The sequence below is a fragment of the Salmo salar genome, chromosome ssa05 (assembly GCF_905237065.1).
Source record: "Salmo salar chromosome ssa05, Ssal_v3.1, whole genome shotgun sequence".
Lineage (NCBI taxonomy): Eukaryota > Metazoa > Chordata > Actinopteri > Salmoniformes > Salmonidae > Salmo > Salmo salar.
Window position 1 is genome coordinate 74,109,962 of NC_059446.1, and position 20,900 is coordinate 74,130,861.

A 20,900-nucleotide genomic window follows, 5' to 3' on the forward strand; every position below is an offset into this window, starting at 1 on the left:
CCATCAAATCATTTTTTTATATTGTTTGAGAAACAAATAATGAACTGCAATTAAGCCATTTCAGTTGCCAGTTATTGCGGCCGTTGTCAGTCATATGCGGTGTGGAAATAGATAAGGCGTATCTCTGTCGCTGTGGCTGGTGGAGATATTCGGTTTGACCGATGCCATTAGATGCTGAGTTTTCTGAGGTGCTTCAGCTGTGTCCTATATTGTACGGACTGAGATGACCCAGATCCGCGTGCACAGCGACTGCCCATAAACCAATTAACTGTCTCTATTCTGTTTCTTATCTTCTCTCCCATGTCCCTTTTCTTCCTCTCGCTCCTTAAAGGAAAATCCACTCAGAAATGGTCGTTAAGCATCATACGATGCATTTTGCATCATTTTTTATTTCTTTTTTTATTTCACCTTTATTTAACCAGGTAGGCAAGTTGAGAACAAGTTGTAATTTACAACTGCGACCTGGCCAAGATAAAGCAAAGCAGTTCGACACACAACAACACAGAGTTACACATGGAGTAAAACAAACATACAGTCAATAATACAGTAGAAAAATAAGTCTATATACAATGTGAGCAAATGAGGTGCGATAACGGAGGTAATGGCAAAAAAGGCCATAGTGGCAAAGTAAATACAATATAGCAAGTAAAACACTGGATTGGTAGATTTGTAGTGGAAGAAAGTGCAAAGTAGAAATAGAAAGAATGGGGTGCAAAGAGGATGTGGCAAGTGACAATTTGATTTTCGAAAGTCCTATATCTTGAAAATGTGATTTCTGACATGCAAAACACTTTGGGAATTTATCAACAGTGAACTAATGAAAAAAAATATATATATTGTAATGAAACAGGCAGGGAGCAGGTCTCGACCCCTCGACCTTCTAGCCCGAAGTCCAGCGCGCTATCGACTGTGCCGCAAAAGCATGCTCGTGCGGCAGAGTAGATATCAGCGCTTATAAACCCAGGCTCGTTACAATATGTTGGGTTGGATTTGTCCTTCAACGCACCTCTCTCTCTCTTTCTCTTTATTTCCCTCCCTCGCGCAATTCCCCGGTTGTATTGGGGTGGATGACGCGGCACCCATACCTGTGCTGTGGGCTTCTTGCGCCGGCTGGGCGTGCAGCCTGGGGAAGGAAGGGTGATGGGGATGCTGCTGCCATGGTAACAAGCCGATTAGATTCAGACCTTTGTGTATATTTATTTATTTAATATTTCAGTTGCGTGCGTGCGTGCCTGAGAGGTGACGGGCGTTTTGGAAGTTAAAATGCAATCGGAATCAGAATATTAAGACTGGTGTCGCGTTCCTTTTGAGTTATGATTGGCCATAGAATTGCCTAATATTTGGCTATACCTTCTCAAGCTCAACAAGTTATTCCGGTTGGAACAGGACTTCATGGATCTAATTCATTCAAGCGCACTTAATTTCCTTGCATGGTTTTATTCATCAAGATTCGTTAAAAACATGTACATGAAACGAAGGTTTTATTAATCGTAAATGAATAGGATGGGCTACAAAGATGTCGCTGTAACGGTCCAAGGATGTCATTGGGAGTGACTGGAGAAGTGGAAGAGGAGGGGAAACGCGTCTGAAATAGCAGAACATTTATCCGGGCGGGTTTGGAGACGTCACATATTCTGCACTTGCCCAGTTTGTCTGTTCTGTTTGTGTGTTTCCGAACTGAATTCCGAAAATAACCCTAATGGTGACGCTAACAGCTTGTCTTGTTTTACGTGCCCGGACAAAGGGAATATTATCGGGTGTTAGGCGAATGTGGACTAAATTGGGGGTACGACCACTTGCATATGTACTCTTGCTTATTTTCGTGTCTTTGTGTGTGTATCTCTGTCTGTGTTTGAAAGCGTGTTTCAGTATAAATCAGTGCGCGGGTGAGTCAGACTGTGTGCGGGTGAGTCTGTCTGTGTGTGTCTCGTGACCGTTTGTGTCCGTTAAAACAAACCGATCCGTGCTGATGAGGCTCACTTGTACTTGTCATTCATAGGTAGCCAACCATCCAAAACTACCACCTCCCATCCACTGTCAAGATGAACTCTTACAGAATACTACCATGTGTCGATGAGAGCAAGAGGGAGACATATCCTTGACAACCAGAGAGGGGGGGTCAAAGAGCGACCTGCGTCATTATCCCTGAGAGAGACCAGGAATTAGGTGCCAATATGCCTGGTGTCGAAATGCTGAGGGCAGCAGTAGAAAGGAGAAGGTGGGCCTCAGGCCAGGAGAAGAAGGGAGGATGGAGAGATCTCGATGAAGAAAAGCAAGCTGGGGAAAGGAGGAGATAAGAGAAAGCACTGCCATCATATTTTTGGAGAGACAAATCCATTGTCGTTTTTAAGTGGCAAACTCCCAGAGGTGGGGTTAGGATGCACAGATCAGTGGAGAGGAGACAGATCACTACAAGCCATTGGAGATGATAAAAATTTGAGGTCAACTATTTAATCACCACCTTTCTCTTTCCCCAGACAGTCTTAGGTAGTAGCATTTTATTAGGCTCCTAGTTGAACATTGACAGGACATCTTGTCCCGTTTTGACAATCTGTTTCCAGAGTGAGAGTGACCGGTTATATTGATCTCCCTTTGCCACCCTTCTCCCTGGTTAGGGGATGGATGGGGTGGCGGTAGGTGTTGGGCCCCCTGGCGGGGGTGAGGGTCGGCCGGGTCGTAGTGGAGGAGACTCTAAGAGGCGCAGTAAGGGCAGCCTGCCCTCCCCAGGGTACCGCCTCTCCCAGGCATCTCTGGAGGGGGACAGGCCAGGTGTCGAGGGGTCCGGTTCCGGAGGGGGGCGACGGCGCCTCTCCATCTTGAGTGCCACCAGAGACGGCCTCCCCTTCCGTTCAGCTGGCACCCCGACCACCCCTGTCCCCCTGCCCCCTCCTCCAGCCCCCTTCTCCTCCGCCCAGCAGCGTTCTGTTGGCTTTTCCTCGTCACGCGCCGCCCTTGCCTCCACTTCCTCCTCCACCGGCACCGGAGTGGTCGTCGTAGCGTTGGGCCCGGAAACCACGACAACCACGGCTTGTAACACCGTGGCGGGCACGCCGGAGATGGGGAGTCTGTCTGGGACAGGGGGCATGGGGGGATTTGGGATGGGTCTGGACGGGGAAGACTACAGCTACTCCAACCAGTCCACCTTCATCCAGAGACAGTTTGGAGCCATGCTGCAGCCGGGGGTCAACAAGTTCAGCCTGCGCATGTTTGGGTCCCACAAGGCCGTGGCCATGGAGCAGGAGAGACTCAAATCAGCAGGAGAGTGGATCATACACCCCTACAGCGACTTCAGGTACGCACCATACACCCCTACAGCGACTTCAGGTACGCATCATACACCCCTACAGCGACTTCAGGTACGCACCATACACCCCTACAGCGACTTCAGGTATGCACCATACACCCCTACAGCGACTTCAGGTACGCACCATACACCCCTACAGCGACTTCAGGTACGCACCATACACCCCTACAGCGACTTCAGGTATGCACCATACACCCCTACAGCGACTTCAGGTACGCACCATACACCCCTACAGCGACTTCAGGTACGCACCATACACCCCTACAGCGACTTCAGGTACGCACCATACACCCCTACAGCGACTTCAGGTACGCACCATACACCCCTACAGCGACTTCAGGTACGCACCATACACCCCTACAGCGACTTCAGGTACGCATCATACACCCCTACAGCGACTTCAGGTACGCACCATACACCCCTACAGCGACTTCAGGTACGCACCATACACCCCTACAGCGACTTCAGGTACGCACCATACACCCCTACAGCCCTAGGGAATGGAAAATATCATGCACTCTGACAGCCACTTCAGGTCCATACAGACCATACAGCCTTGCCAGGGGGGAGGGAGGGGGTGGGGTGGAGAGGCACAGTGAGGGAGGGGAGAAGGAGTCTGGGTGTCTTTGGATGGGAGAGAGACGAGGTGAAAGACACAGTGGGGCCATGACCCAGAGGGAGAATATGTCCATCCTTCAGGTAAGAAAGAGAGGAAAGGAAGGAAGAGAGAAGAAGAAAAGAGAGGAGTGATCAGGAGATGGAGAATAGAGGGGAGGATGGATGGATGGATAAAGGGATGGTCAGAGCGAGGGAGAGATGTGTTGAGGATATATAAGACAGTGGAGGAAACAGGTCAGACAGAGTGTGGGTGAAACACCCTTACAGCAACATCACTTCAGTAACCACAACACTATGAATAGTGGAAGAGAGGAGAGGGAGGGATGGAAAGAGAGAGGGGGAGAGAAAGAGGTGTGAAAGACAGGGCAGCATAGAGGGAGAGCATGTCACACCTAGCAAATCTCATGTAGGCTACTCCATTCCATCCATATCAATGAATAAAGGCAGTGTCTTCATTTGACCTCTATAGCCTCATCTCCTTGAGTCCTTTCCCTCATAACCACTGAAGAGATTTGACGAGGTTACCATAGTTTATCAAGTCTTTCAGACCAGTGAAGGAGAGGATGAGAAGGGGAAGCTAATGGGATGTACCCTGAGAGGAAAGACAGAGGGAGAGAAGAGACAGGACGTGCAGGCTGGCTGGTGGTGAGCTGATGATAAAGTTGGGGAATATCCTTCATGAACATCCTTGTTACTAAGTTAGTAGAAGCTCCTTAGAATAGGGAGAGAAAGAGAGGATTTGTGAATAGAGGGAGAATTGAAGGAAGGGAATCAGAGGAAGGGGGACAGAGGGAGGGAGGGGAAAAGACAGAGAGGGGAGAGAAGGAGGAGAGAGGGAGGGTAGAGAGGGAGGGGGAAAGACAGAGAGGGGAGAGAAGGAGGGGAGAGGGAGGGGAGCGTAAGGGGGAGAGAGAGGGAGGGGAGAGGAAGGGAGAGAGAGAGGGAGGGTGAGGGAAGGGAGAGAGAGGGAGGGGAGCGTAAGGGGGAGAGAGAGGGAGGGGAGAGGAAGGGAGGGTGAGGGAAGGGAGAGAGAGGGAGGGAGATACTTTCTTAGAACGTGATGTGTCCTGTCTAGTTTCTTTTTACTGTAGTTCCGTAGCCCTTTCCTGCAGTCAAATGACCTAGTGGCTTCACAGGTGGAATGTTATTCATATTTTTCATACTTTTATAAGTAATACACATTATTTCAAAAAAGCCGCTGATAATCTGATGTTTCTATGTCAAACAGTTTTGTTTTATTTCAGTCTTCTGTGATGTATATAAAGTGGAATATTGGGATGCGAACTCAAAGTGGAATACATTTGAACTCTATTCCTGACATAGTACAGGGGTCTTCTTTGTTTTAAGCCCATAACCATGTGTATGAGGTGTGTATTTTAGTTTCACAGTAGATGTGTTTAAGACTACCTAGAAACACTCTGTGTGACCCTGATTTATCCCAGTGCAGTAGGTTCATTGAACCAATCTGATAGAGGATATAATGAGACATGATATGTTACACACACTCACACACACACACGTGCACAACACACACAACACACCACACGCACACACTGTGTGTTCTCTGTGTGAAATATCTGTGATGTAAGTTGTGACTGTGCTTGCCCATAAAAATCAATCACACATAAGCCCTGTTTATACCTGCCACTAACATGCCTCCTTTGTCCTGATCTTGACCTGGTATTTCAATTGTGTCTAAAAATGTGTCTAAAATGTGGGCATAATAAGAATGTGGACAAGTTCAGGACAAAGTACGCATGTTAGCACTCATCTAACCTGTACCCCTGCACACTGACTCGGTACCCCCTGTATATAGCCTCGTTATTGTTATGTTATTGTGTTAGTTTTTATTTTTTACTTTAGTTTATTTAGTAAGTATTTTCTTAACTCTATTTCTTGAACTGCATTGTTGGTTAAGAGCTTGTAAGTAAGCATTTCACGGTAAGGTCTACACCTGTTGTATTCGGCGCATGTGACCAATTTGATTTGATTTGATTTGATATAGACAGGGTTTTAGATGGAGGCCTGCTGGCTTGGCCCTCTGTGTGTGGTCAATGTGAGTGAACCCAACACAACACCCCCTGCTGGCTAATTACTGACAGTGTTTTAGAATCACAAATATTTATAGAGAAAACCATCACATTGACAGTCCTCAGAAGGAGGTGAGGTGATCCTTAATATGAAATGTCTTTAACTTCAGGCGTTGAAATCACTTCAGGGAATTAGATGGGGAAACATGTTGAAAACTCAGGGCTCCCGAGTGGTGCAGCAGTCTAGGGCACTGCATCTCAGTGCTAGAAGAGCCACCACAGACCCTGGTTTGATTCCAGGCTGTATTACAACTGGCTGAGATTGGGAGTCCCATAGGGCCGTGCACAATTGGCCCAGCGTCGTCCGGGTTAGGGTTTAGCCGGGGTAGGCTGTCATTGTAAATAAGAATTTGTTCATAACTGACTTGCCTAGTTAAATAAAGGTCAAATAAAATCACTTCAGGGAATTAGATTTTCTGGTGGTTGCTAGCCTTGGGTGTGTTTGAAACGTTTAAAACACTTTGCAGACTGATGGATAATCAACCACCTGTCGAGTGGTCTCTCTGTGGCGAGAGAGACAGAGTAGCAATCTCCAGACAGGCCTCAGAAACAATGGATTACTTGATTCGCCAGTCTCCTGGCCCACTTTGGTTCCGCCAGCCTCAATCGAACGCACACACACACACACACACACACACAAACACACACGAACACACACACATATAAACACACACACATTCTCTTTTTTTTCTTTCTCATACTCTACGACTCAATGGAGATCAGTCTCAGCTATCCCTCTTCTGATTCCAGTCAGGTGATGGAGGGAGGGAGATGGAGGGATGAGGGAAGTACAGAAGAGAGGTTTAGAGAATTGGATATCCTCCCTTTTGTCACGTCCTGACCAATAAAAGGGGATATTTGTTATAGTAGTTTGATCAGGGCGTGGCAGGGGGTGTTTGTTTTGTGTGTTTTGGGGTTTTGATGTATGTTCTATATTTTATATTTCTATGTTCCCTATCCTTGTTTTGTATTTCTGTGTTTTGGCCTGGTATGGCTCTCAATCAGGGACAGCTGTACTTCGTTGTCGCTGATTGGGAGCCATACTTAGGTAGCCGTTTTTCCACCTGTCTTTTGTGGGAAGTTGATTTTGCATAGCTGTGAGCAGCCTGCAATACTGTTCGTTTGTTTTGTTTATTGTTTTGCTGGTTCACGTTAATTAAAATATGACGAACCCACGCTGCGCCTTGGTCTACTACTTCAGACGGACGTAACACCTTTGCACTTATTACTATTCACACATTCCATCACAATATGTAAATGACTGCATTATTCATTCTGTTATCACAATTGAATATGCATAATATTCTGAATTATGCATGTAGTGTATTCATTATGCATAATTCAGGCATCTAATCTTTCAATTAGGTACCTGTAGATTGGATCTATGAATAGAGAAGGGAGGGCGACAGACTGATGAGGAGGGAACAATAGAGGGAACGAAAGACAGAGAGCTTAGTGACAAAGCCCTAATGTGTGTTTTGTCCTGACGATGACCTTGGTCTCCGGAGGTGTGTGTGTGTGTGTGCACGTGTGTGAGTATAAAGTCTCTGAGTCTGGTGATAAGCTCTCACACCCTTCACCTCATTAAGATAATACGAGTGTCACGTCCTGACCAGTAAGAGGTTGTTTGTTATTTTAGTTTGGTCAGGGCGTGGCAGGGGGTGTTTGTTTAGAGTGTTTCGGGGTTTGTTGGGCTATGTTCTTGTTAGTTTAGTTCTAGTATGTCTATTTCCATGTGGTGTTTATTGGGTTGACCTTCAATTGGAAGCAGCTGCTCCTCGTTGCTTCTAATTGAAGGTCCTATTTAAGAGGGGTGGTTTTTCTATGGGATTTGTGGGTAGTTGTCTCTTGTTTGGCTGTGTGCCTGACAGGACTGTTTTCGTCGTTCTTTTTGTTCAGTGTTCATTTTATTTAATAAAGAAGAAAATGAGTATTCACATCCCCGCTGTATTTTGGTCCAATCCTTACGACGCCTGTGACAACGAGTAGCCAAGACATAATGAGGAACAGAAAGAGAGGGGGAGAGTTGGAGAAAAATGTATTAAGAGAGACGTTAGAGGGATAGAGACAAAGTTCCTTTGTCTGGAACATATATTAGACATGCATATATTTCAGGCCAATAAAGCTTTAATAAAGCTAAAATACAGTGAGGCAGGGGGGAGGGAGAAAGTGGGGAAAGAGAGGGGGAAGGCAAAAGAGGGTAACAAGAGAGAGGGGGAAGGAGAAAGAGAGAGGGGGAAGGAGAAAGAGGGAAAGAGAGAGGGGAATGAGAAAGAGAGAGAGGGAAAAGTAGATATGTCCCAGATGCTTTAGTTTTGTTTAAGAGAGAGAAGTTGGTATTTACTGCATCAGCTAAGATTAGGAAGATGAGATAAGGCTAATTTGCATGTCAGAAATGTTCTGCTATTTCTTTAATAACCTGCAGATACTTCAAGGTGTGGCTGAGCATGTCTCTGCATATGTGTCTACCCATACACTGGAACCTTAGTTGTCATTTACATGTTGTCAAGTTCTAACAGGAAAACAATGAACTGAGACACAGGAAGGAAGTAACTTGTATTAAGAGAGATGACTGCTTGGTTGGAGTCCAGTAGAGCAGCAATTCCATTCCAACTCCAGTCTGCTCATGAATAGAACACTGATGAGGATGTCAATGAGAATCTCACAATTCAGAATTGGAATTTCTATGAAATAAATTGACTGGAACTCTGTTCAGAAAAACAGATCTGGAAACATATTCATCCAGATTGGTTTATGCGGGTGTAACAGGATGAATACAGATTGAACTACTTTCTCTCACTATGCATCTGGTTCCCTTTTAGCTAACCACACCCAGCCATAGGGCATATGCACTTAGAAAACAAGGTGCTATCTAGGACCTAAAAGGGTTCTTCAGCTGTTCCCATTGGCAAACCCTTTGAAGAACCCATTAGGGGTCCATGTAGAAGCCTTTCCACAGAGGGTTCTACATGGATCCCAAATTAGTTCTACCTGGAAACAAAAAGGGTTCTCCTATGGGGACAGCCGATTAACCTTTTGGTAACTTTATTTCTAGTGTAGAACAGCCAGACTGCCTGGTCTGCAAGTACCCAGCACGTATTGTACCACACAGCAACAATTCAGACACCCATTTCTGAGCATCAAGCATTTTAATCTTTCCCCTGAAAAAAATCCCTCCCATTCTTCCCTTCTGCAGACTTAACCTTTAAATGTTGTCATTTGTTTGTGGGCACAAAAATGTGCTGGTATCAGCTGTCACAACCCAGCTTGGACAAAGGAACCTAATGTGTAGAGACTTAATGAGGTTTGGTGATGTGATGTTCTCTGGAAGGTGTCTGTTCTTTAGTCTCTTCACACACACATATAAACTCAACAAAAAAAGAAACGTCCTCTCACTGTCAACTGCGTTTATTTTCAGCAAACTTAACGTGTAAATATTTGTATGAACATAACAAGATTCAACAACTGAGACATAAACTGAACAAGTTCCACAGACATGTGACTAACAGAAAATCAGATCAAAATCTAATCAAATCAATCAAAATCAAAAGTAACAGTCAGTATCTGGTGTGGCCACTAGCTGCATTAAGTACTGCAGTGCATCTCCTCCTCATGGACTGCACTAGATTTGCCAGTTCTTGCTGTGAGATGTTACCCCACTCTTCCACCAAGGCACCTGCAAGTTCCTGGACATTTCTGGGGGGAATAGCCCTCACCCTCTGATCCAACAGGTCCCAGACGTGCTCAATGGGATTGAGATCCGGGCTCTTCGCTGGCCACGGCAGAACACTGACATTCCTGTCTTGCAGGAAATCACGCACAGAACAAGAAGTATGGCTGGTGGCATTGTCATGCTGGAGGGTCATGTCAGGATGACCCTGCAGGAAGGGTACCACATGAGGGAGGAGGATGTCTTCCCTGTAACGCACAGCGTTGAGATTGCCTGCAATGACAACAAGCTCAGTCCGATGACGCTGTGACACACCGCCCCAGACCGTGATGGACCCTCCACCTCCAAATAGATCCCGCTCCAGAGTACAGGCCTCGGTGTAACGCTCATTCCTTCGACGATAAACGCAAATCCCACCATCACCCCTGGTGAGACAAAACTGCGACTCGTCAGTGAAGAGCACTTTTTGCCAGTCCTGTCTGGTCCAGTGACAGTGGGTTTGTGCCCATAGGTGACGTTGTTGCCGGTGATGTCTGGTGAGGACCTACCTTACAACAGGCCTACAAGCCCTCAGTCCAGCCTTTCTCAGCCTACTGCGGACAGTCTGAGCACTGATGGAGGGATTGTGCGTTCCTGGTGTAACTCGGGCAGTTGTTGTTGCCATCCTGTACCTGTGCCTCGCAGGTGTGATGTTCGGATGTACCGATCCCGTGCAGGTGTTGTTACACGTGGTCTGCCACTGCGAGGACATCCTGTCTCCCTTTAGCGCTGTCTTAGGCATCTCACAGTACGGACATTGCAATTTATTGTCCTGGCCACATCTGCAGTCCTCATGCCTCCTTGCAGCATGCCTAAGGCACGTTCACGCAGCTGAGCAGGGACCCTGGGCAGCTTTCTTTTGATGTTTTTCAGAGTCAGTAGAAAGGCCTCTTTAGTGTCCTAAGTTTTTATAACTGTGACCTTAATTGCCTACCATCTGTAAGCTGTTAGTATCTTAACGACCATTACACAGGTGTATGTTCATTAATTGTTTATGGTTCATTGAACAAGCATGAGAAACAGTGTTTAAACCCTTTACAATGAAGATGTGTGAAGTTATTTGGATTTTTACGAATTATCTTTGAAAGAGAGGGTCCTGAAAAAGGGACGCTTCTTTTTTTGCTGAGTTTATATATTGTGGCGGTTTCAGCGCCAAGATCTTTGTAAGGCAGGGTTTACACACACCACCAGTCCAAGGGAAGGGTTAAACCACTTTATTATCAGGTTTCGGCAGCGTTCCTCATATATACAACTCAAAACAAACAGAGTAAATACTTCATCACCAGTGGAAGATCCTCCAAATTTGGTCTTTGGGGGTTCCATCCTTGTTGAAATTATCAGTTCCTTTCTTCCAGTAAACCTCCGTCTCCACCGTACGCTCTGCCGCTCCAATAACCTCCTACTCGTTCACCTGCCGGAGTCAAAGAAAGGACAAAGAAAGAAAACCCAGGGCGCTGTTAAGTAGAGGCCCTGATTGGTTTCACCTGTCCTCAGTTTGGCTCTAATTACAACTGGAGACAGGTGTGGCTGTTCCACTGCAGTCTAGAAGTTTCCCCTGAGATGTCTATGCTCCTGCCTCTGGGGAATATTTCACATTGCTGTCCGTGGTCCTACCCCTGGGGAATACTTCACATTGCTGTCCGTGGTCCTGCCTCTGGGGAATACTTCACATTGCTGTCCGTGGTCCTACCCCTGGGGAATACTTCACATTGCTGTCCGTGGTCCTGCCTCTGGGGAATACTTCACATTGCTGTCCGTGGTCCTACCCCTGGGGAATACTTCACATTGCTGTCCGTGGTCCTGCCTCTGGGGAATACTTCACATTGCTGTCCGTGGTCCTACCCCTGGGGAATACTTCACATTGCTGTCCGTGGTCCTGCCTCTGGGGAATACTTCACATTGCTGTCCGTGGTCCTACCCCTGGGGAATACTTCACATTGCTGTCCGTGGTCCTACCCCTGGGGAATACTTCACATTGCTGTCCGTGGTCCTACCCCTGGGGAATACTTCACATTGCTGTCCGTGGTCCTGCCTCTGGGGAATACTTCACATTGCTGTCCGTGGTCCTACCCCTGGGGAATACTTCACATTGCTGTCCGTGGTCCTGCCTCTGGGGAATACTTCACATTGCTGTCCGTGGTCCTACCCCTGGGGAATACTTCACATTGCTGTCCGTGGTCCTGCCTCTGGGGAATACTTCACATTGCTGTCCGTGGTCCTGGCAGCCAGAAAACACAGAAACCTTGCAGGCACATACCGTCCATTCACCACACAGCCCCTGAAACAGCTACAATATATATATATATATATACACTGCTCAAAAAAATAAAGGGAACACTTAAACAACACATCCGAGATCTGAATGAAATAAATAATCTTATTAAATACTTTTTTCTTTACATAGTTGAATGTGCTGACAACAAAATCACACAAAAATAATCAATGGAAATCCAATTTATCAACCCATGGAGGTCTGGATTTGGAGTCACACTCAAAATTAAAGTGGAAAACCACACTACAGGCTGATCCAACTTTGATGTAAGGTCCTTAAAACAAGTCAAAATGAGGCTCAGTAGTGTGTGTGGCCTCCACGTGCCTGTATGACCTCCCTACAATGCCTGGGCATGCTCCTGATGAGGTGGCGGATGGTCTCCTGAGGGATCTCCTCCCAGACCTGGACTAAAGCATCCGCCAAATCCTGGACAGTCTGTGGTGCAACGTGGCGTTGGTGGATGGAGCGAGACATGATGTCCCAGATGTGCTCAATTGGATTCAGGTCTGGGGAACGGGTGGGCCAGTCCATAGCATCAATGCCTTCCTCTTGCAGGAACTGCTGACACACTCCAGCCACATGAGGTCTAGCATTGTCTTGCATTAGGAGGAACCCAGGGCCAACCGCACCAGCATATGGTCTCACAAGGGGTCTGAGGATCTCATCTCGGTACCTAATGGCAGTCAGGCTACCTCTGGCGAGCACATGGAGGGCTGTGCGGCCCCCCAAAGAAATGCCACTCCACACCATGACTGACCCACCGCCAAACCGGTCATGCTGGAGGATGTTGCAGGCAGCAGAACGTTCTCCACGGCATCTCCAGACTCTGTCACGTCTGTCACGTGCTCAGTGTGAACCTGCTTTCATCTGTGAAGAGCACAGGGCGCCAGTGGCGAATTTGCCAATCTTGGTGTTCTCTGGCAAATGCCCAATGTCCTGCACGGTGTTGGGCTGTAAGCACAACCCCCACCTGTGGACGTTGGGCCCTCATACCACCCTCATGGAGTCTGTTTCTGACCGTTTGAGCAGACACATGCACATTTGTGGCCTGCTGGAGGTCATTTGCAGGGCTCTGGCAGTGCTCCTCCTGCTCCTCCTTGCACAAAGGCGGAGGTAGCGGTCCTGCTGCTGGGTTGTTGCCCTCCTACGGCCTCCTCCACGTCTCCTGATGTACTGGCCTGTCTCCTGGTAGCGCCTCCATGCTCTGGAGACTACGCTGACAGTAACAGCAAACCTTCTTGCCACAGCTCGCATTGATGTGCCATCCTGGATGAGCTGCACTACCTGAGCCACTTGTGTGGGTTGTAGACTCCGTCTCATGCTACCGCTAGAGTGAAAGCACCGCCAGCATTCAAAAGTGACCAAAACATCAGCCAGGAAGCTTAGGAACTGAGAAGTGGTCTGTGGTCACCACCTGCAGAACCACTCCTTTATTGGGGGTGTCTTGCTAATTGCCTATAATTTCCACCTGTTGTCTATTCCATTTGCACAACAGCAGGTGAAATGTATTGTCAATCAGTGTTGCTTCCTAAGTGGACAGTTTGATTTCACAGAAGTGTGATTTGACTTGGAGTTACATTGTGTTGTTTAAGTGTTCCCTTTATTTTTTGGAGCAGTGCATAATGTGTGTGTCTCTCCTTCGGTCTGTCTGTCTGTCTGCTTTGTACATAATCTCAGAGCCTCACAGAGACAGATAATATGTTATTATCTGTACTACTTGAATCTACTGAGGTTTAGCCAAACCTGAGGTTTAGCCAAACCAAATGTATCTCTGTTAAAGACTACTGCCAGACTAGCCGGAGCAGTGTGTAGGGGGTGAGATAGTGGTGTCTTCTGCCAGACTAGCCAGAGCAGTGTGTAGGGGGTGAGATAGTGGTGTCTTCTGCCAGACTAGCTGGAGCAGTGTGTAGGGGGGTGAGATAGTGGTGTCTTCTGCCAGACTAGCTGGTGCAGTGTGTAGGGGGTGAGATAGTGGTGTCTTCTGCCAGACGAGCCAGAGCAGTGTGTAGGGGGTGAGATAGTGGTGTCTTCTGCCAGACTAGCTGGAGCAGTGTGTAGGGGGTGAGATAGTGGTGTCTTCTGCCAGACTAGCTGGAGCAGTGTGTAGGGGGTGAGATAGTGGTGTCTTCTGCCAGACTAGCTGGAGCAGTGTGTAGGGGGTGAGATAGTGGTGTCTTCTGCCAGACTAGCTGGAGCAGTGTGTAGGGGGTGAGATAGTGGTGTCTTCTGCCAGACTAGCTGGAGCAGTGTGTAGGGGGTGAGATAGTGGTGTCTTCTGCCAGACGAGCCAGAGCAGTGTGTAGGGGGTGAGATAGTGGTGTCTTCTGCCAGACTAGCTGGAGCAGTGTGTAGGGGGGTGAGATAGTGGTGTCTTCTGCCAGACTAGCTGGTGCAGTGTGTAGGGGGTGAGATAGTGGTGTCTTCTGCCAGACGAGCTGGAGCAGTGTGTAGGGGGTGAGATAGTGGTGTCTTCTGCCAGACTAGCTGGTGCAGTGTGTAGGGGGTGAGATAGTGGTGTCTTCTGCCAGACGAGCTGGAGCAGTGTGTAGGGGGTGAGATAGTGGTGTCTTCTGCCAGACTAGCTGGAGCAGTGTGTAGGGGGTGAGATAGTGGTGTCTTCTGCCAGACTAGCCGGAGCAGTGTGTAGGGGGTGAGATAGTGGTGTCTTCTGCCAGACTAGCTGGAGCAGTGTGTAGGGGGTGAGATAGTGGTGTCTGCTGCCAGACGAGCCAGAGCAGTGTGTAGGGGGGTGAGATAGTGGTGTCTTCTGCCAGACGAGCCAGAGCAGTGTGTAGGGGGGTGAGATAGTGGTGTCTTCTGCCAGACTAGCTGGAGCAGTGTGTAGGGGGTGAGATAGTGGTGTCTTCTGCCAGACTAGCTGGAGCAGTGTGTAGGGGGGTGAGATAGTGGTGTCTTCTGCCAGACTAGCTGGTGCAGTGTGTAGGGGGTGAGATAGTGGTGTCTTCTGCCAGACGAGCTGGAGCAGTGTGTAGGGGGTGAGATAGTGGTGTCTTCTGCCAGACTAGCTGGAGCAGTGTGTAGGGGGTGAGATAGTGGTGTCTTCTGCCAGACTAGCCAGAGCAGTGTGTAGGGGTGAGATAGTGGTGTCTTCTGCCAGACTAGCCAGAGCAGTGTGTAGGGGGTGAAATAGTAGTGTCCTCTAGTGTGTGTGTTTGCCACAGTGTGATATGGAAGTGACGTTATTCATTTGTTCCCTTCTAACTCATACCTCTATATTCCAAGGTCAGGATGACATAATTATCGCCCACAGCAGTTGTCCAGAGTGTTTCTCTATTAATCCTTTTATTCAATATCACGGTTCTAAACCCACCGCTTGCTCTGGAACTAGACTGTCTGAGAGACGGGGTGTGTGTGTGAGAGTCGTCATAGTTAATCTGGATCATTCCATTAATGATCCCAGAACTGGAGTCCCACAGAAAAGAGAAAGAGAGTGTGAGACTTGGTGAAAAACATAATACAGGGGATGAGTTCAATTGGGATATGTCATTGGTATTGATGATAGGGAACCTCTCTCTCTCCCCCTCTCCCCTCCTCTCCTCTCCCAGGTTCTACTGGGATCTGATCATGTTGTGTCTGATGATAGGGAACCTCTCTCTCTCTCTCCCCCTCTCCCCTCCCCTCCCCTCCTCTCCCAGGTTCTACTGGGATCTGATCATGTTGTGTCTGATGATAGGGAACCTCTCTCTCTCCCCCTCTCCCCTCCCCTCCCCTCCTCTCCCAGGTTCTACTGGGATCTGATCATGTTGTGTCTGATGATAGGGAACCTCTCTCTCTCCCCCTCTCCCCTCCCCTCCCCTCCTCTCCCAGGTTCTACTGGGATCTGATCATGTTGTGTCTGATGATAGGGAACCTCTCTCTCTCCCCCTCTCCCCTCCCCTCCCCTCCTCTCCCAGGTTCTACTGGGATCTGATCATGTTGTGTCTGATGATAGGGAACCTCTCTCTCTCCCCCTCTCCCCTCCCCTCCCCTCCTCTCCCAGGTTCTACTGGGATCTGATCATGTTGTGTCTGATGATAGGGAACCTCTCTCTCTCCCCCTCTCCCCTCCCCTCCCCTCCTCTCCCAGGTTATACTGGGATCTGATCATGTTGTGTCTGATGATAGGGAATCTCTCTCTCTCCCCCTCTCCCCTCCCCTCCTCTCCTCTCCCAGGTTCTACTGGGACCTGATCATGTTATGTTTGATGATGGGGAACCTGATCATTCTGCCAGTAGGAATCACCTTCTTTAAGGATGAGAACACTCCTCCCTGGATCATCTTCAACGTGGTCTCTGATACTCTCTTCCTGGTTGACCTGGTCCTCAACTTCAGGACCGGTATCGTCAAGGAGGACAGCACTGAGATACTGCTAGACCCCAAGTTAGTGTGTGTGTGTGTGTGTGTGTGTGTGTGTGTGTGTGTGTGTGTGTGTGTGTGTGTGTGTGTGTGTGTGTGTGTGTGTGTGTGTGTGTGTGTGTGTGTGTGTGTGTGTGTGTGAAGGTGACACAGAGCTGGAGACAATGCTTCCCTATGTGGTGTTCTTCCAGAATTTGAATGAATGGAGTTGTTTGTTATTTCTTCTAAAGTATCATAACTACTGGGGCCATAGGAATCAATGTTGTTCTATGCTATGCTAAGCTAACTGTGAGACCATATAAATATAAACTGTTGTTCTATGCAGTGCTAAGCTAACTGTGAGACCATAGAAATAATACCAGAATGCTAAGCTAACTGTGAGACCATAGAAATGACTTTTATATTATGCTATCCTACCACAGGGCTATCCGTCAGCGCTACCTAAAGAGCTGGTTTGCGGTGGACTTTGTGTCGTCCATCCCTGTGGACTACATCTTCCTGATGGTGGACTTGGAGGCCCGGCTGGACTCAGAGGTTTACAGGACGGCCAGGGCCCTCCGCATCGTACGCTTCACCAAGATCCTCAGCCTGCTACGCCTGCTGCGCCTGTCACGACTCATACGATACATCCACCAGTGGGAGGAGGTGAGAGGCCGGGAAGACAGGGAGAGGAGGTAGAGAAAGAGGGGGGGAAGGGAAAGAGAGACTTACTACCACTGTCACAACTCACTGGTTAAATCCTCCAGAGAGGGAGTAGAGGGCAGTCAGTGGAAAATGCCAGAGAGGATGGAGAGAGGGAGGTGAGAGGAGAGAGGGAGGTGAGAGGAGAGAGGGAGGAGAAAGGGAGGTGAGAGGGGGAATGAGAGACCGCTAGGGGGGCAGCTGATCTATCTCTTCATTGGAGAAGAGGCAACTATCATAACAGGTGCCCAAGACGTCAATAAACTACAGTGATGTCAAACCCTCCCCCTCCAGATCTTCCATATGACCTATGACCTGGCCAGTGCCATGGTGAGGATAGTCAACCTGATAGGCATGATGCTGCTGCTGTGCCACTGGGACGGATGTCTACAGTTCCTGGTTCCCATGCTGCAGGACTTCCCCCTGGACTGCTGGGTCTCCAAGAATAACATGGTGGTGAGTTACACTGTCTGTCTGTCTGTCTGTCTGTCTGTCTGTCTGTCTGTCTGTCTGTCTGTCTGTCTGTCTGTCTGTCTGTCTGTCTGTCTGTCTGTCTGTCTGTCTGTCTGTCTGTCTGTCTGTCTGTCTGTCTGTCTGTCTGTCTGTCTGTCTGTCTGTCTGTCTGTCTGTCTGTCTGTCTGTCTGTCTGTCTGTCTATCTATCTGTCTCTCTGACTGCTGGGTGTCCAAGAACAACAAGGTGGTGAGATTGTTACATGGGTACTGAGACATGGAGAGAAATGTTGACCCGCTCACAAATGGAGGGCTTGTGTGCACAGTGTGTGACATTATTGATATTGTGTTTGTGTGTGAACTGATTACGGGGTAGTGGACCGATTGTGTGTGTAGACAGAGAGAGAGAGAGAGTGTGTGTAGACAGAGAGAGAGAGTGTGTGTGTAGACAGAGAGAGAGAGAGAGAGAGAGAGAGAGAGTGTGTGTAGACAGAGAGAGAGAGTGTGTGTAGACAGAGAGAGAGAGTGTGTGTAGACAGAGAGAGAGAGAGTGTGTGTAGACAGAGAGAGTGTGTAGACAGAGAGAGAGAGAGTGTAGACAGAGAGAGAGAGAGTGTGTGTGTAGACAGAGAGAGTGTGTAGACAGAGAGAGAGAGAGTGTGTGTGTAGACAGAGAGAGTGTGTAGACAGAGAGAGAGAGATAGTGTGTGTAGACAGAGAGAGTGTGTAGACAGAGAGAGAGAGAGTGTGTGTAGACAGAGAGAGAGAGTGTGTGTGTAGACAGAGAGAGAGAGTGTGTGTGTAGACAGAGAGAGAGAGAGAGTGTAGACAGAGAGAGAGAGTGTGTGTGTAGACAGAGAGAGAGTGTGTGTGTAGACAGAGAGAGTGTGTGTGTAGACAGAGAGAGAGTGTGTAGACAGAGAGAGAGTGTGTGTGTAGACAGAGAGAGAGTGTGTGTAGACAGAGACAGAGAGAGTGTGTGTGTAGACAGAGAGAGAGAGTGTGTGTGTAGACAGAGAGAGAGAGTGTGTGTGTAGACAGAGAGAGAGAGAGAGAGAGAGAGTGTGTGTGTGTAGACAGAGAGAGAGAGTGTGTGTGTAGACAGAGAGAGTGTGTGTGTAGACAGAGAGAGAGAGAGTGTGTGTAGACAGAGAGAGAGAGAGTGTGTGTGTAGACAGAGAGAGAGAGAGTGTGTGTGTAGACAGAGAGAGAGAGTGTGTGTAGACAGAGAGAGAGAGTGTGTGTGTAGACAGAGAGAGAGTGTGTGTAGACAGAGAGAGAGAGTGTGTGTGTAGACAGAGAGAGAGAGAGTGTAGACAGAGAGAGAGAGAGTGTGTGTGTGTATCCCCATGTTGGATGCTGTTTGCTCTCTGTGTTAGTTTATTGGTGATGCTGTTTGCTCTCTGTGTTAGTTTATTGGTGATGCTGTTTGCTCTCTGTGTTAGTTTATTGGTGATGCTGTTTGCTCTCTGTGTTAGTTTATTGGTGATGCTGTTTGCTCTCTGTGTTAGTTTATTGGTGATGCTGTTTGCTCTCTGTGTTAGTTTATTGGTGATGCTGTTTGCTCTCTGTGTTAGTTTATTGGTGATGCTGTTTGCTCTCTGTGTTAGTTTATTGGTGATGATGTTTGCTCTCTGTGTTAGTTTATTGGTGATGCTGTTTGCTCTCTGTGTTAGTTTATTGGTGATGATGTTTGCTCTCTGTGTTAGTTTATTGGTGATGCTGTTTGCTCTCTGTGTTAGTTTATTGGTGATGCTGTTTGCTCTCTGTGTTAGTTTATTGGTGATGCTGTTTGCTCTCTGTGTTAGTTTATTGGTGATGCTGTTTGCTCTCTGTGTTAGTTTATTGGTGATGCTGTTTGCTCTCTGTGTTAGTTTATTGGTGATGCTGTTTGCTCTCTGTGTTAGTTTATTGGTGATGATGTTTGCTCTCTGTGTTAGTTTATTGGTGATGCTGTTTGCTCTCTGTGTTAGTTTATTGGTGATGCTGTTTGCGCTCTGTGTTAGTTTATTGGTGATGCTGTTTGCTCTCTGTGTTAGTTTATTGGTGATGCTGTTTGCTCTCTGTGCTAGTTTATTGGTGATGCTGTTTGCTCTCTGTGTTAGTTTATTGGTGATGCTGTTTGCTCTCTGTGTTAGTTTATTGATGATGCTGTTTGCTCTCTGTGTTAGTTTATTGGTGATGCTGTTTGCTCTCTGTGTTAGTTTATTGGTGATGATGTTTGCTCTCTGTGTTAGTTTATTGATGATGCTGTTTGCTCTCTGTGTTAGTTTATTGGTGATGCTGTTTGCTCTCTGTGTTAGTTTATTGGTTCATGTAGCAGCATGTCTGGTTGGAATAAAAGGGACTATCAACACATTAAAACATCTCTCAACTTAAACATCCTACAGATGGAGTAGATGGAGATATGAACACACACACACACACACACACACACACACACACACACACACACACACACACACACACACACACACACACACACGGTTGTGTGTTTCGCTGACTCCCGTCTCGGCAGAGTTTGCTCAGTGGTTGCCGGGGTGACTGTTGCTAGGCCAGCTGATGCTGAGTGTTTTCCACAGAGAAAGCCATGCGCCACCCGCAGGACCATTTAACAGAACAGGATATAATTGGCCTCACACACACACACACACACAAGCAATCACAAACACAGTCACACACACACTCAGCCTGAAATAAATATGCGTCATTGCATGATTGGCTAACACACACTGGCTTTATAACATATTTTAGAGCCATTTTATTATTATTATTATTATTTGTGGAAAAGCAATGAGCAACTCTACCCAGCACTTTACAGCCACTGTTTAGCCTAGGCTGTAGTTATTACCTTAACTAGTGTTGTACCACTCATCCCTCCCTCCCTCCCTCCCTCTCTTCCACCTTCTTCTCCCTCTCAGACTCCCTGTGTAGAATGACATGTGGGCTCTCTCTCCATCTCTCTCTCCGTCCAGAATGATACGTGGGGGATCCAGTACTCCTATGCTCTGTTCAAGGCGATGAGCCACATGCTGTGTATTGGCTACGGTGCCCAGGCTCCAGAGGGCATGACGGACGTGTGGCTCACCATGCTCAGTATGATCATTGGTGCCACCTGCTATGCCATGTTCATCGGCCATGCCACCGCTCTCATACAGTCCCTGGACTCCTCACGACGACAGTACCAGGAGAAAGTAAGAGATTAGGACCCTCTCTATCCCTCCCTCCATCTCTCTCTCCATTCCTCACAATCTTCCTGCTCATCCAGTCAAGTGTGTATTATACTGTAGTGAAGCAGTATAGTGTGTATTATACTGTAGGAAAGCAGTATAGTGTGTATTATACTGTAGTGAAGCAGTATAGTGTGTATTATACTGTAGTAAAGCAGTATAGTGTGTGTGTGCTTTTATTAACGCTGT

The 20,900-nt window shown here is 47.6% G+C and overlaps 1 protein-coding gene across 1 annotated transcript in view; it reads left to right on the plus strand.

The window, feature by feature from the left end:
* Positions 1-20,900, plus strand: part of LOC106574299 (potassium/sodium hyperpolarization-activated cyclic nucleotide-gated channel 3) — a 74,662-nt gene continuing 53,762 nt past the window's right edge. Inside the window, exon 1 of the mRNA XM_045717751.1 lies at positions 1-3,292. Coding sequence (XP_045573707.1) covers positions 2,619-3,292 — 674 coding nt within the window. The 5' untranslated portion in view covers positions 1-2,618. The remainder of the gene's footprint in view (positions 3,293-20,900) is intronic.